Source organism: Amyelois transitella, chromosome 14 (genome assembly GCF_032362555.1).
Source record: "Amyelois transitella isolate CPQ chromosome 14, ilAmyTran1.1, whole genome shotgun sequence".
Classification (NCBI taxonomy): domain Eukaryota; kingdom Metazoa; phylum Arthropoda; class Insecta; order Lepidoptera; family Pyralidae; genus Amyelois; species Amyelois transitella.
This window is the reverse complement of record NC_083517.1, coordinates 1,725,335-1,741,488: the sequence shown is the minus strand read 5'-3', so window position 1 is coordinate 1,741,488 and position 16,154 is coordinate 1,725,335. Positions and strand designations below refer to the sequence as shown.

General features: G+C 36.5%; 1 protein-coding gene across 1 annotated transcript in view; it reads right to left on the bottom strand.

Annotated features, from left to right (window-relative positions):
- LOC106132815 (kinesin-like protein CG14535) overlaps positions 1-14,325 on the bottom strand; it is a 62,404-nt gene extending 48,079 nt beyond the window's left edge. Inside the window, exon 1 of the mRNA XM_013332349.2 lies at positions 14,190-14,325. Coding sequence (XP_013187803.2) covers positions 14,190-14,291 — 102 coding nt within the window. The 5' untranslated portion in view covers positions 14,292-14,325. The remainder of the gene's footprint in view (positions 1-14,189) is intronic.
- Positions 14,326-16,154: the final 1,829 nt, after the last annotated feature.

Sequence of the window (16,154 nt, the reverse complement as noted above, 5' to 3'; positions counted from 1 at the left end):
ATTTTCACCAAATTGACGCCTTAATTGGACTTTCGTATACGCTCGTTTAATTTTGGTAATATGTTTATTACGTTATCAGATTGTGGACGTATTGGAATTTGATTTATGGTAATAATATTGGTATAGGTCGAGATTGCGTTCGATAGATAAATCAGTATGATGTTACTCTATTAAAAAAAAAAAACAACGAATTACACTCTGACAGAGGCGGCGGTACTGATAACTTGAATATTTTTTCTATGCTTACACCGGATGACAGACTTACGAATATTTGATGCAGGTTACGTGTTACCCATGACGAAATAGTGCACGAAGCTGCTTATGGAATTTTCATTTCAAAAATGTTTTTTTGTCGCGAGTGATGGATGAATTTGATGTAAGGATGCCCTTCTAAGGCAGTACATACATACATACATATGGTCATGTCTATATCCCTTGCAGGGTAGACAGAGCCATAGGCTCCATCTACAAGAAGCAGTCACGCGAAGCGAAGTTAAATAGATCTATAATTTAAAAATTAATTCAACACCGTGTCGTATGCTTGTTACTTTTATACATACATAAAATCACGCCTTTCCCGGAGGGGTAGGCAGAGACTACCTCTTTCCACTTGCCACGATCTCTGCATACTTCCTTCGCTTCATCCACATTCATAACTCTCTTCATGCAAGCTCGGCGGTTTCGGGTACTTTTGACCTGACCCTTTATAGAGGTAATTAAAAACAGACTTTTCAGTATTAAAATAAATATGAATACCAAACTCAACATTCAATGAAAGGATGATCAACATCGTCAAAAATAAATCCATTTGCAAAACGAAGTTTCAATTAAACCGGTTAACCGTCCAATTTTGGAATGTGCCATGAATCGTAAAATAACCTCGATTGATATGGACAGGCGGTGAAGTGAGACGCCGATTGGGCGGAAACGGAAATCAATGGAAAATTAATTCCAATGGAAAAACAGCGAGAGTGTTTTGCCACCAGTTGAAATTAGGCTGTGCCGTGTGGTTTCCGGCACTTAAGAATAGAACCACTCCATATCTTTCCCATGGACGTCGTAAAAGGTGACTAAAGGATAAGATTTATCTATATAAGTATTTATTATAAAGTATAGTATCGTTGAGTTCGTATATCGTAGCACAAGTCTCAAACTTATTTCGAGGCTAACTCAATCTGTGTAATTTGTCCCGTATTGATTTATTTTTATCAAAAATTATAAGTGAAGCCTTGAGAAACAGCTACAAAGAAGTTCTCAATTAAAAGTTTACGAGTGAAACTACAAATCCACTGTATCATACACTTCAATAAAGCAACACATGTTACGGTGTTAATAACCGTTGCCGTACAGACATTTAGCAAAACGGCCAAAAGGCGTTGACAAAGTGCGGGTTGCAGGCATTGTTTGCATTTAGTCGGGAGTTAAAACCGACCAAAACGGGCGATGTAATCGCTTATATTAGGCTCCCACTAGACTGTACAGTCGTCGACAGAAATGTTTAAAAAAAATCCTATTTAGATTTGACATAAGAGCGTGACTGTCGCTCGTTAAACAGTGAGACTAAATCTATACAATCTATACTAATAGTATAAAGCTGAAGAGTATGTTTGTTTGTTTGTTTGAACGCGCTAATCTCAGGAACTACTGGTTCGAGTTGAAAAATTATTTTTGCGTTGAATAGACCATTTATCGAGGAAGGCTTTAGGCTATATAACACCACGCTGCAACTGCAAGGAGCAAAGAAATAATGGAAAATGTGAAAAAAAAACGGGTAATATCATTCATACTTGAGGGCTTCAATGATGCCCAAAATAACCTGTTATGTAAGATTTTTCATACAATAATAAAAAAAAAAAACTATTCCACGCGGACGAAGTCGCGGTCACAGCTAGTATACTATATTCATGGCGTCTAAAAAGCTCAAGGTCTACATTTGTCACGATTCTTTTGCATCCTGGCTTTAGTCCCAGTTGCATTCTCACCACTCTGATATTCATGAGTGCCAAAAACCACACGGCACACAAATCACAAATTGTAAATGTTACAATAAAGTGTAAATCAATAAGTAAAGTTAACAATATTGAGTTAACTTAAAGCGCTTTCCAAAACAAGAAATAAAACATGACCTTTATATAACAATATTTGAGTCGATTGTGCTCAATTGTACGACAACATTGGAGTCGAGCCAAGTGCAGATAATAATTTGATAAAAACGCCCGGCCACGCTATTGCTGCAGTTTTGGCCGTGTGGTTCCCGGCACCAATACAAAAAAGAATAGGACCACTCCATATCTTTCTCATGGATGCCGTAAAAGGCGATTAAGGGATAGGCTTACAAACGTGGGATTCTTTTTAAGGCGATGGGCTAGCAACCTGTCACTATTTGAATCTCAATTCTATCATTAAGCCAAATGGCTGAACGTGGCCATTCAGTCCTTCCAAGACTGTAGGCTCTGTCTACCCCGCAACGGATATAGACGTGACCATATGTATATGTGTATGTTGGACTTCAAACCACGCTGTATGGTGGTTAACTGGCTCATTTCGTGGGGATGTGATTTAAGGGTACAATCTTGATTATAGATGGATACTCATCATTTGGTAAGGCGATGTCCGAAGAGGTCAGACAGGAAGGAGTCCTAGATATAAACGGTCTTCGGGCTAACCCCAGAAACGTAACCAGTATAAACACTAGCATACTAACGAGTTATCATCAGCCAAATGTACTCTATACTATCATTAAGCCTAACAGCTGCACGTTGGCCATCTGTCTTTTTGAGACTGTTGGTTTTGTCTACCCCGCAAGGGATATAGACGTGATTATATGTATGTATGAATAATTAAGCGTGGCGTGGCGTGGACATAAGGTACTTTTCATCTTGGTAAAAACTAAAGTTCCCGTAGATTTGCGAAAAATATGTATTCTTTAGTCGATGGCGTTAATAATTCTTTTAAATTAAATGCAATGAAAATTCACGCGGGCGAAGATGCTGGTAAAATTTAGTGTTACAATAAGCGAGATATTCATACAACGATAGCTACACGAACAATTATACTCTCCATATGCATTTGAATAAAAAAATTTCTACCCGTGAAAGCAGAAATACTGGTAAAGCATATTTTCATCGAAATTTTCCCCTTATTTTAAAACTACAGCTTTTGCGCGGGTGTTGATATAATTTCACAAAGTGCATGTATCGTAAGTTTCCGACCCAGGTGACTCAAACTCCTTTGTAGTTTAAAAAAATAACAAGTCCTTTTTTTGTTGTGACCCGATAGTATGAAACTTGGTGAATTTTTAATAGGATCGTAGCTGAATTAACTTGGGTCTCATCTTTTAGGCGAGCAACTGACAATTGACCCTGGTTAGATTTTAGTGCCGTGTGGTTCCCGGCACCATTACAAAAAAGAATAGGACCACTCCATCTCTTTCCCACGGATGTCGTAAAAGGCGACTAAGGGATAGGCTTATAAACTTGAGATTCCTCTTTTAGGCGATGGGCTAGCAACCTGTCACTATTTGAATCTCAATTCTATCACTAAGCCAAACAGCTGAGAGTGGCCAATCAGTCTTTTCAAGACTGGTGGCTCTGTCTACCCCGCTAGGGATATAGACGTGATCATATGTATGTATGTATGTACTAAACCATTTACGATACATGTTTACCTCCGTGGAGAGAAGTCCGGTATCTATTAATGACCAAGGATTGCGTCGTGAATCTTATAGAGGTACTTTAAATCACATTTGACTTATGCAGTTCAGGATCGTTGTCATCATGCCTTCGAAGCTAAGGGTGCAACTTTGACCTGGGTTGGGTAAGTAAGTTTTTGCATGGAGCAAAGATTTGCATTCTTGTCTGACCGCAACTTTATCAGGGGAATCTGACCCATATCGGATCATGATAAAAGCACAAGACGAATCAATGGGCCTATTTACTTAATCGCCTTTTACTATATGCATGAGTAAGTGCCGTGTGGTTCCCGGCACTAATACAAAAAAAGAATAGGACCACTCCATCTCTTTCCCATGGATGTCGTAAAAGGCGACTAAGGGATAGGCTTACAAACTTGGGATTCTTCTTTAGGCGATGGGCTAGCAACCTGTCACTATTTGAATCTCAATTCTATCATTAAGCCAAATAGCTGAACGTGGCCATTCAGTCTTTTTAAGATTGTTGGCTCTGTCTACCCCGCAAGGGATATAGACGTGACTATATGTATGTATGTATGTATGAGTAAGAGATGGAATACTCTAAGTCTAACCCAGCTTGGGTTGTGGCATGGTCAATCAATAACTCCACATTAAGGATATTCATAAGCCTTGAAGTATTTTTACAAAATTACCATATCTTTTGTTATTAAAACAATAGGGTCCAGTTATTATGAAAATATCCCAGGGGTTCATTGTTCAGATGGAAATTCCTTCGGACCCGGAATCCAGAAACAAAGGTCGGTATGCCCGGCTCCACTGCCATCAACGCTTAAATAGGTCAAGCATTCGATTCTCGGCTTTTAGAAAACCTTGTTGATATTATGTGGAGAGAAGTGAATAGATATACCTTAAAACAACTGAAGTCTTCATATAATAATGATCAATTTTATTGTGACCATCCATATAAGCCCGTCTATATTCCTTACGGGATAGATAGAGTCAGCGGTCTTGAAAGACTGATAGGTCAAGTAAAGCTGTTAGGGGTAGCGACCTTTCACTATTTGAATCTCAATTCTATCATTAAGCCAAACAACTGAATGTGGCCTATAAGTCTTTTCTCGACTGTTGGCTCTGTCTAACCCGCAAGGGATATAGACGTGACTGTATGTATGTAATGAACACAGCTTTGAGATATGCAGATGCTTCTTTTAAAAGGTCATATCACCACATAGATGAGATAAACATTACTAGTACAATAATACACCTTACAAAAACTACGCTTGTTAAACTACATAAGAAAAAACAACTTACATCTCTTAAATACAAAACATCTTAACATTTGAAACGTTACATAAAGTATCATACAAAAAGGTATCACTAACGACCCACAAATTGATATGTTTCCTCCCAACACGAGTACTTCAAAGAAAAAAACTAGGTTTGTAGTATGTTGCCATCAATATCGCGACCCTCCGATGTATAAATCATCTATAGACGAGGATTCTGTTTGTGGTTCAAGTTACAAGAGCTTAGAACTTGATCTGGAATTATTATAATTATAACTGTTAATATTTCTTATAAACTTAGGATTAGCAGTGGTAGTACGCTTGTCTGTGACACCGGAGGTCCTGGTTTGAATCCTGGCCAGGGCATGATGAGAAAAGAACTTTTTCTGATTGGCCTGGGTCTTGTATGTTTATCTATATAAGTATATATAATATAGTATCGTTGAGATAGTATCTCGTAACACAGGGTCTCGAACTTACTTTGAGGCTAACTCAATCTGTGTAATTTGTACCGTATATATTTATTATATATTTATTTATTAACTTCTATCTCTTTTCCACAGATGTCGTAAAAGAGACTAAACTAATATGTCTTTCATCATCAAAATTCCAAGCGAAAAATCTCTTCTATCCTTTGTCTTGGAGCCTTTCAATAAAAAAGGGTCCAATAATCAATAAGAAGTTTAATCCCACGGGCAGCGGCCGCCGTCTCATTGGATGCTACAAATTGACAGGATAGTGGGAATAAAGTAAACATTCGATGCTCTTTATTGTGGAAATGACAACCACATAAAATATACACCCAAAGTATATAGGACTTTTATACTATTTTAATACTTAAGGAGACATCTTCAAGGATCGTAATAAGTGTATTGTAATATTCCAATATTCATTATTTTGTGGCGACGTCACTAAACGTCACATGCCATCAGCCAATCACGGTGAAAATACAGCGCGCCCATCATAACAGCGAAATTATGGCGACACAAGTCTATCCCTAGTCGCCTTTTACGAAATCAATGGGAAAGAGATGCGATTTGGTCGTTGGTCCTATTCATTTTTTAAATTTGTGCCGGGTACCACACGGCACTTTTCTGTTTACTTTTTGCTAGCCTATCGCCTGGAAGAATAAACCCAATTTTATTTACCTATCTCTCAATCACCTTTCACTGCATCAATATGAAGGAGATGGAGTTTTCCTATTCCAAAGTGTTGGGTACCACACGGTAGTATCTATATTTCAAAATCGCAATTCAAATTCAGCTTCAATTATCTGTGGTAAAATCATTAGACCACTAATCTTCGTTTTGTTGAGCAACTCCTATATTTCATAACAAAAGACGCCGTCATATTAAATTAAGTCTCAATAGCGGAACAAATACCAAATAATAGCCACGGTCTCTGCCGATCCCTCGGGAACCCAATAGCATTAGAGCCTAATAACACGGGAGATTGTTTTGACACACGGCTGGGTATCGCCTGACACGTTTACCGGTCCGACTATTTTTATATTAAGTATTGGGTTTTTGACGTAAACAGGAAAAAAAATAATGGATTATTTGGTAAGAAAAATTGTTAAAATTGTTTACGTCATGTTGGATGAAAGGTTTATTTTTGAGGAATTTTTTGATTGCTTCAGGATTGGAATTTTATGTTATTATATTTCCCTCTTCCTTGTAACAATGGTCTTGAAGAGAAATCGTTCTCACTAGTTTTACGCGTAATAGGTACTGTTACATCGTTTAATTTTGTAGATTTTCTGCTGTATTTATGTAATTTTTTTTTTTAATATTTATTCCCATATATATCTTTATATTGTTAATATACTATTACTATTCATACATATAATCACGTCTATATCCCTTGCGGGTTAGGCAGTCTCAGAATCTCTCCAACAGTCTTAAAATGACTGATAGACCACGTTCAGATTTTTGGCATAGAATTGAGATTCAAATAGTGACAGGTGGCTAGCTTTTCGTCTAAAAGAAGAATAAGCCATTAAACTTTCCCTTATTCGCCTTTTACGTCCACGGGAAAGAAACCGAGTCCTATTCAAAAGTGCCGAGAACCACACGGCAAACGTAAGTGAAGACACAGCTAAACACAGTAAACCACATAACGACGTCTATCGACCGGCGCTAGGTGGCAGTTTTTGCTGGTGGCATTTCGTTTATCCTGGGGTGAATTGCTTCTTGAATTGCAAATTTCCACTGGTTTCACGACCCGTTGTGCTGTTAATTTTTTATACTGTGTTGGCGGTATACGAAATAGGACGTGTTTTGTTGGGCTCCTTAGTTTCAATGATGAGTTCTTAAACGATAGAAATATTGTCATTTTTTTTTTAATTATAACATATCATTTTATTAATTAAATAAATTTTATAATTTATATTTATTTTGGATAACTTATACATATTAACTACAAATATAATACTACATTTTTTTTATTACTGTTATATTCAAACTAGTATTTTAAAATTGCTATGCCCAACAGGGTTTATATTGTACCTATTTATAAGCAGTAACTGTACTTCAACTGATGTACTTTATGATTTTGAATCGAATTGAAATATGAGCGAGAGTTGTGGTTTAGAAAGAAAGTGAGTACATACATACACACATACCATCACGCCGGTCTCCCATTGGGGTAGGCAGAGACTATGGATTTCCACTTGCTACCATCCTTACAGACCTCTCCCGCTCTCCACACACCTACTATGTAAGTAATTTGTAAAGTTACCAACAGAAAGCCTCTTACAAATCAAAAACAGAGAGTTACTCATAAGGTTTTTAGACGAAGTTATTTTCATTTGACTTTCACAACATTTACAGAAGAACTTCACCCTAATCGGATCATGGTTAAATACACACAATGTGTTCTTTAACAGAATAAATGATGTTCATTACTTAGCAAAGAGTCTTTGACTCATGACAAAGGTATAATTAGCTGTGTATTTATTCATTCATGTTTTTTAATGTAGATAATGTGCATTCGTTCTCGATTTTGATTCAAAGATATCTATATTTGTAAATTGACGTCAGGTGAAAAGTACACGCAGTAGTATGTAGCTGCAGCGTAGTTTGTTCCGCCACTTCTTCTACACATGCGCTTTGGAAGTTCGACCATCCCACCAAAACTCTTAAACTAACATCTTTTAACTTTACGAGGTAGACAGAGCTAGTAGCAAAGACGAATCGAAGTCCACATTTTTGATAAAATTGACAGGTTAGACAATCATCTCAAAGAAAAACATCAATATAGAATATTCTTTAAAGATTTTTTTAAAACAGCTAGCTCGCTTTGTTTTTTCTTCGTACCAGACGCTTACCTACACAATCACGGCTCTTTCCATGGGGATAGGCAGAGTCTACATCTTTCCATTAGTCACAATCCCGGCATACTTCTTCCGCTTCATCCACATTCATAACCCTCTTATTGCAAACACGTCGTTTTAGGGTTCAACATGAAAGCTAAAAATAAGACTTGGAATATTTAATGGCAATTTGTATATACCGCCGCACACGTTCCCTCGTCACTTATCACATTAACCCTGCCGGCGCCCTAATTGGGTGTTCGCGTAACTAAATTAACGAGCAAGACGATGATCTGTATCGGTAGGACGGTTTTTAATCGAACGTGAACAAGGAGAATGTTAAAAGATACGTTTTTGAGCGTTTGTGGCATGATTGAATTTACATACATAAAATCACGCCTCTTTCCCGGAGGGGTTAGCAGAGACTACCTCTTTCTACTTGCCACGATCTCTGCATACTTCCTTCGCTTCATCCACATTCATAACTCTCTTCAGAGAGTTGTGTGTGTGTCTGTGTGTGGAACAAAAAGAGAACTTGCATGAATGCAAGCTCGGCGGTTTCGGTTGCTCTTGACCTGACCCTTTACCAGGACGTCCTTAATTTCATCAGAGATTGAATTTAAGGTACGTTTTTAACCTAACCCTCTTAATAAGGTTAGCTTAAATATAAAAAAAAACATACATACATATTATCACGTTTATATCCCTTGCGGGGTAAATAGAGCCAACAGTCTTGAAAATACTGATAGGCCACGTTCAGTTGTTTGGCTTACTGATAGAATTGTGATTCATATAAAGTGACAAGTTGATAGTTCGTCGTTGCCTAAAATAAGAATCCCAAGTTTATAAGCCTATCCCTAAGTCGCTTTTAACGACATCCATGGGAAAGATATGGAGTGGTCCTATTCTTTTTCTATTGGTGCCGGGAACCACACGGCACATTAAAAAATCACATGAAAAATCGTAGTTTTACACATCATCAGGATTACTGATTGAACAAATCGTGACAAGTGGAAAAACTTTGTCTCTGCCTAATAAGTAAAATGGTGTAATTTTATATATGTATGTCGCCAATATTTAATATCTTAGGAATTTCCTGACTATAGACGCTTTACTGTGATATTCTATCCTCATGCTGGATCATGTTCGATTCTTCTTAGGTAAAGTTCAATGTAGGATGATGATTCTTCTTAGGTAAAGTTCAATGTAGGATGATGGTTCTTCTTAGGTAAAGTACAATGTCGGATGATGATTCTTCTTAGGTAAAGTTCAATGTAGGATGATGATTCTTCTTAGGTTAAGTTCAATGTAGGATGATGATTCTTCTTAGGTAAAGTTCATTGTAAGATGATGTGACATGGATAAATATTGAAAACTTGATCCCGACAATAAACCATAGAAACAAAGTACCGAGCAATAGAAATTGATAAGAGAGAGAAAGATTTTGATGAAACAGCGTAGATTCTGTTATTCAAGCCCCCGTAGGAAATCACACGCGATGCAATTTTTATCGCGCGAAAACCTATGGCTGTCCCGTTTCACGTCATAATAAAAAGCGAAACGGCGTCTATCTCTCTCTACGGCGCAGTTCTGTTCGCATCGCGTCGCATCGTATCGTCTTAAGTCTTATTCCTATACCGTTCCATTATCCCCAATAGGTATTTTTTCTTCCCAGACGTCGATAAGTGCAGACAGCACGTTCCTGTAGGAATCGTCCTGGGATTCCTGTGAGCTCGGGACGCTCCTCGTTAGTAGCATTATAGCATTAGCAGACCAAAGCACGTACTGAAGTCAAACTATTCGATGTATTTATAGTTTAGGCGGCTTATTTAAAGAGTCCTTTTGATGGTCGGTCACGAGGTTTGGAAATTGTTTGGTATTGAATATTGGAGGTAAAAATATGACGTAAGTTTTTTGTTGTTGCTTATGATGTGTTAAATAAGATACAAACATACATACATATAGTCACGTCTATATCCCTTGCGGGGTAGACAAGGCCAACAGTCTTGAAGAGACTGACAGGCCACATTTAGCTGTTTGGCTTTATGATATATATGCTAGCAAATCGCCTTAAATAAGAATCCCAAGTTTAAAAGCCTATCCCTAAGTCGCCTCTTACGACATTCACGGGAAATAAGATGGAGTGTTCCTACTCTTTTTTATATTGGTGCTGGGAACCACATGGCACCTATAAGATATACTTAGCTAATTGTTAAGATTATTAGAGATTTCGGCTCTGAGTATTACCTCTATTTAGTTCCCAAAAAGACAGGTGCCCCTTGTCCAAGTGGTGTGGATGAAACCGGGACTAAAGCTAAGAGGAAGAAGAAAATTTGACCAAAAAAGGGAAATTCATTGAGTTGGATATGAAATTGCTACTTTAAATTTTGCATATCGAAGGCCCAGGTCCAATCCAAAAAAGCTAATGAGCTTTTTAATCTAAATTTTTTTCAATTCTAAATTATGGAAAATTTTCCATCATGACCTGATCGTTGATCGAACCTGAGACTTTCGGCAGAAACACTATCGCTACGCCAAAGAGTCAACATGTCTTTCTATTTCACCTTTGCTTAAAAGGTCAAAAATAAATACATGATGACTTCTTACAAATTCTTAGCGCCATCACGATAATAAAACAAAATACTCGTTTCACTGGTAATCAAAACTAATTTACTTATTATTTATTGCACATAAAAGTCGTTAAGAAAAATGCATTTGAAAGCTGAATGCGAGGTTTCAGAGAACTTTACCGCTATTGTGTGCGGGCTAACTTAATCAACTTTGAATTAAGACTCCGGTTAAGCGGTTAGCCACGGAGTCTGCATAGAGATTAGCTCGGATAAAAAGATTTGCCATTTAATTTCTTGAGAAAACGATTCTTCTTTACGGGAAGAGTAATAAATCTTCGTGCTGTGAATATATTGCAATTATAATAAACTAGGTTAGGTATATTGAGTTTAAAAAAGGAAAAATGAATGTGGATGAATTAATAGAAGTAAGTAGGGATCGTGGTAAGCGGAAAGATGTTGTCTCTTACTACCCCTCTATTTCGGAGAGGTAGTCTCTATTTTTCTACCTCTCATCGTGACTCATCGCATTCCGGTTGCGTCATCACCTCATTTTTTATCATCGCGAAGTATTTCTATGGCTATCAGCTGAATAGGCTTAAAAATCTGTATTCAGTAATTAATTGGCACTCATGAGGGTAAGTGCGACTTTAGGGAATTTGTATGGAATTGCATTAGTGCCATCGCGTTACCGCTAGGTGGCGTTGATCAAATCACATACAAATTCGCATTTACTTCACGTTTGATCGAGTAAAACTCGCACTCTAACTCCTCTGATGGAGAGGAGACCGTGGTACGTCCGATCCAGAAATGAAAAAAATTAAGCAAAATTCTCGTAGTGTTAACTATTAATACTTACTAGCTTGATAATTGTTGCAAAATTATAGGACTCTGATATAGTGTTAACCCTTAATACATACATATATATAATCACGTCTATATCCCTTGCGGGACAGACAGAGCCAATAGTCTTGAAAAGACTGATAGGCCACGTTCGGCTATTTGGCTTTAATATAAAATTGAGATTCAAATAGTGACAAAGGTTGCTAGCCCATCGCCTAAAAGAAGAATCCCAAGTTTATAAGCCTTTTACGACATCCATGGGAAAGAGATGGAGTGGCCTCATTATTTTTTTTCTATTGGTGCCGGGAACCACACGGCACACACAAAATACTATCTTGATAATTGTGACTAATACTTTATTTACAGTGAAAGTACTTATTTGGAAAATTTAATGGATGTTTGTCTTTCTTGTCTTGGTAATGATCAAGTCGTCTTCAAAAAAATGTACAAAATGATTCTTAGCAACCCTATTCTCATTTTACGGTAACTATTTATATGAAAAATCGAAGTTCATACAGGAATATTTTGTATCAATAAAATCTGGAAAAAAAAGGCGGTTAGTATTAAATACGTACCTACTAATTTTGTTCATTACTTTGAAAACTTCAACTGTCTCATTAACGGTTGACCAATTAGTAAACTGCCAACAATGTGTAAAGCTGAGTTTAAACTGACGCTATTACACTTTTTTTTATTTTACTACACATATTCCATATCTTTCCCATGCACGTCGTAAAATGGAACTAAGGGAAAGGCTTAATAAACCCAGGATTCTTCTTGTGAGCAATGGTTAGGCAACTGTCACTATTTGAATCTCAATTCCAGTTTAAGCCAAACAGCTGAACGTGGCCTTTCAGTCTTTTCGAGACCGTTGGCTCTTTCTGTCCCGCAAGGGATACAGACGTGATTAAAAGTATGTATGTATAGCCTTAAAATTGGTTTGATTTAAAAGGGCTCATTCAACATTTTCGCTCATTTTAGCGTGTATTTCTATAAATTATGAAGTACAGTTGGCTACGAATTACCAATTAATATGGCATTTCTACTCTAACACAATTTAGACTTAAATGGCGGACTGTTAGTTAATGCTATTAGCATTAGTCCGCCTATTATACTTTACAAATTGTAAATGTTACAATAAACAATAAATAAAGAAATACTTACATACACATGTGTATACACATATATAAAACCGAAATTTTTAAACATGCCACAATAAGAAGAAATTTCTCTAGAAATAAGTAGTGCCCATTGTTGAATTTCTCTTTAGTTTAAGTTCTCAATTTTCCCCCTTTATGTACATAAATAATATAAATAAATGAAAAGGCATTCTCAGTTTCGCGTCTATCTAGACGAAGCTTTATGTTATTTTCTCCGTTCCTGACAAGACTTCGTTTCATTCGCCTTATTGCTTGTTTAAGGGGCTGTTAATTGAAGAGTTACGGAGTTACGAACTTGCCCTTAACAGGGAAACGAGGTAAATCACCCAAATCAATATGAGACTATAATCAGGTTTAACTATAATGTAGTCTATACTGTTTGTATATATTGCTTAATTTAATTCATCAAAGAAATAATTATTAGCGAATAGTAAAATCATTTTAGAATAGAATTCAAAATTGGATACAAGGTATCACTTATTGACGTCACATCACTTAGATCTAATTATATCTACTACCGCGTCCAAAGCGCATGTGTAGAAGAAGCGGCGGAACAAACTACACTGCAGCATTTTCATCGGACGTCAATATACAAATATAGATCTCTTAAATCTAAATAATGGACGAATGCACATTGTCTACATTAAAAAACATGAATGAATGTAGAACTAGTTTCTCCTGATTTGATAAACGTAAACCTATATTTATGATTCTCCTTCGGAATTAATTATTATTAAGAAATGAGAAACGTGTGGTTTCCGGCACCAATAAAAAAAGAATAGGACCACTCCATCTTGTTACACAAGTGCTATAAACGTGATTATATCTATGCTAGTATGTAGATTCAGTTTATTATTTTACCGTCAACAGTATATTATTAGACCATTTTTCTTGAGGTGGAGGGTTGATAACCTGAGATACAGGACTAGTCCTAGTTCAGGTGTCAATCCGCCATAATTTTATAGAAGGTACTGTTATATTAGCCTAACACCTAAATATGAATAAAAATTGTTATTGTACCAATTATCTTAAAATTAAGTTTTTATATTGTTCTATTAACTTAACTGTAAATGATTATGGTGAGCGATAAACTTATATCTTATATATAAATATCTTATATATAAAATTCTCGTGTCACAATGTTTGTCTCCGTACTCTTCCGAAACGGCTTTACCGATTTTAACCAAATTTTGCATGCATATTCAGTACGTCTGAGAATCGGCTAACATATATTTTTTATACCCCTAAGTGTTAAGGGTTGTCCACCCTTATCATTTTTTTAACTAGAAATTACTTAAAAAATATTTATATGGCAAAACAACGTTTGCCGGGACAGCTAGTTATATTACATTATTCTTTTATTCTCACCTTGCCAACTCCAGTCGGTTCCTTCACGCCCAACCTCCGGAGCAGCGCAGGCGGCGGCGGCGGAGCGACTTTGTGCAAAGCCGCGGCAAACCCGCTAGTCATTGCCTCTTCTTCTCTCCGCCGTCTCTCTCTGTGAGGCGAGGCGCCGCTGCATTTTGTTGTTGAAGTCCTGGGTACAAAAATTTGTGTTTAGATGCGGTTGAAGGGATGACGTGTACGGCCAAAAGTATATTATTGGCTTGAGCTTGGCACGTGAATTATATTGTAGTTCGATTTGAACCTAAATTAAATTACGCTCTGTACATAAATCTATTTAAAATCGCCGATGTATAAAAATTATAAATATATATATTTTATTATAAAAATCTCATAAAAATCAATAAATCTGAACAATGTATTCTCTCGTCCACATTTCAATTCTTAATGTTTGGATAATGGTGAAGTTGATGTTATTGAAGAAAATGCTCCAGTCCAGTTTGTTACCGCTTCTTCTGCACTGACAGTAGTAAACTTGGTTTTAAGTAATTTATTTGACGTAAATAAATGTGGTGAAACCAAAAGATATGACAATAAGTGATGTTGAAACGTCCCATGATAATGAAAAAAGCAAACATTTGAATTTGATAAAATGTTGTATATATGTACTTTTCACTGTCACTGATAATTCCCATGGGCGGAGTTGCAATTACTTAGTAAGAAAACTAACCGAAATATGTTCTTCTAGTTATTTTTATTCTACCAAAACGTCCACGCGTTTGAAACGTAAAGCCATTGTAATTGAAAAATAGGGAAAACTCATTTATCCGGCACCAGCGCCGAAAACGCTGAAAGGAGTCGAACAGAATAAATGAGCGGCGCGTGACTAGAGGCGAGACGGTGACCTTTTTACATTTTTCAAAAATTCGACGCGCTTTTTTGAACCCCCCGTTTAAAAAAAAACATCGCAAAAGTGTAAGCAAAAGTTTCCTTTTCCTACATTAAAAATCTTCTTATTATTCGAAAATTTGACACGCTTTTTACCCGCTGTTGTTTTAATTATAAAGAGTTTTTTTTTCTTTTATCTTTTTATATACTACAACAATACTACAATAATAATAAAAAAAGAATTATGTAAAAAAAAAAACAAAATAACCAAAGTTGCTAGTAGTTTCCAAAGGCCTGGCACACACTGGGTAGTTTTTTACCAGACGCGTCTCAGCCTGCCACGTGTCGCGGCATTAGGGGGCCTACACACGGTAGTGATGGATGGCTTTTACGTGACGACTGGCGACACCAGTCGTATTTTATTTTAATGCCGCAGTCGTACGACGGGGTCTTAAAATTGAAAATTCTTGTAGGTATATCGGAAAAATTGCTGAATTTTGTGTACGGTATGCATATTATTTTGAAGATGGGCTTCGAATTTCGAAATAGATGACAGGCCAGTATTTATATTGGAAATTCACACTATGTATTTTTTTTTCTTATTGCTTTTTATTTAGTACCTTTTTATTATTGAATATGTGGCAACACTTCTTGTTTCATATTTTGATCGGAGAGCAGCGTATTCTACGTTCAAAAATCGCCTTATTGCAAATTAGTTTGCCGACCTCAAAAGTGTTTTTAAGCCAATAGTAGGTAATGCATTAACAGAAAATGATGTGACCTTAATATGTTTTTCTTAAATCGTCCATGGAATATATTTTACTGAAGTTTATAGTTTTATACATATCAACCACCTATTTAAATATAAGATTATTAGGCTGTTTAGTAACCAGTCACTTTATTTTCAGTCTTTACAGTCACTGTTGCTCTGCTTCCCTGTAAATGATAAAGACGAACACTATTTTTGTGTGGCTATCAAGCAGACACAGGCTAAAGAAAATAAAACACGTGAAAATACAATGAAACCTTAACATAGGGGTAATATATCGTACCCTAGAGGATAATGTATAATACATTAAGTACGTCATCATATAAATTGAA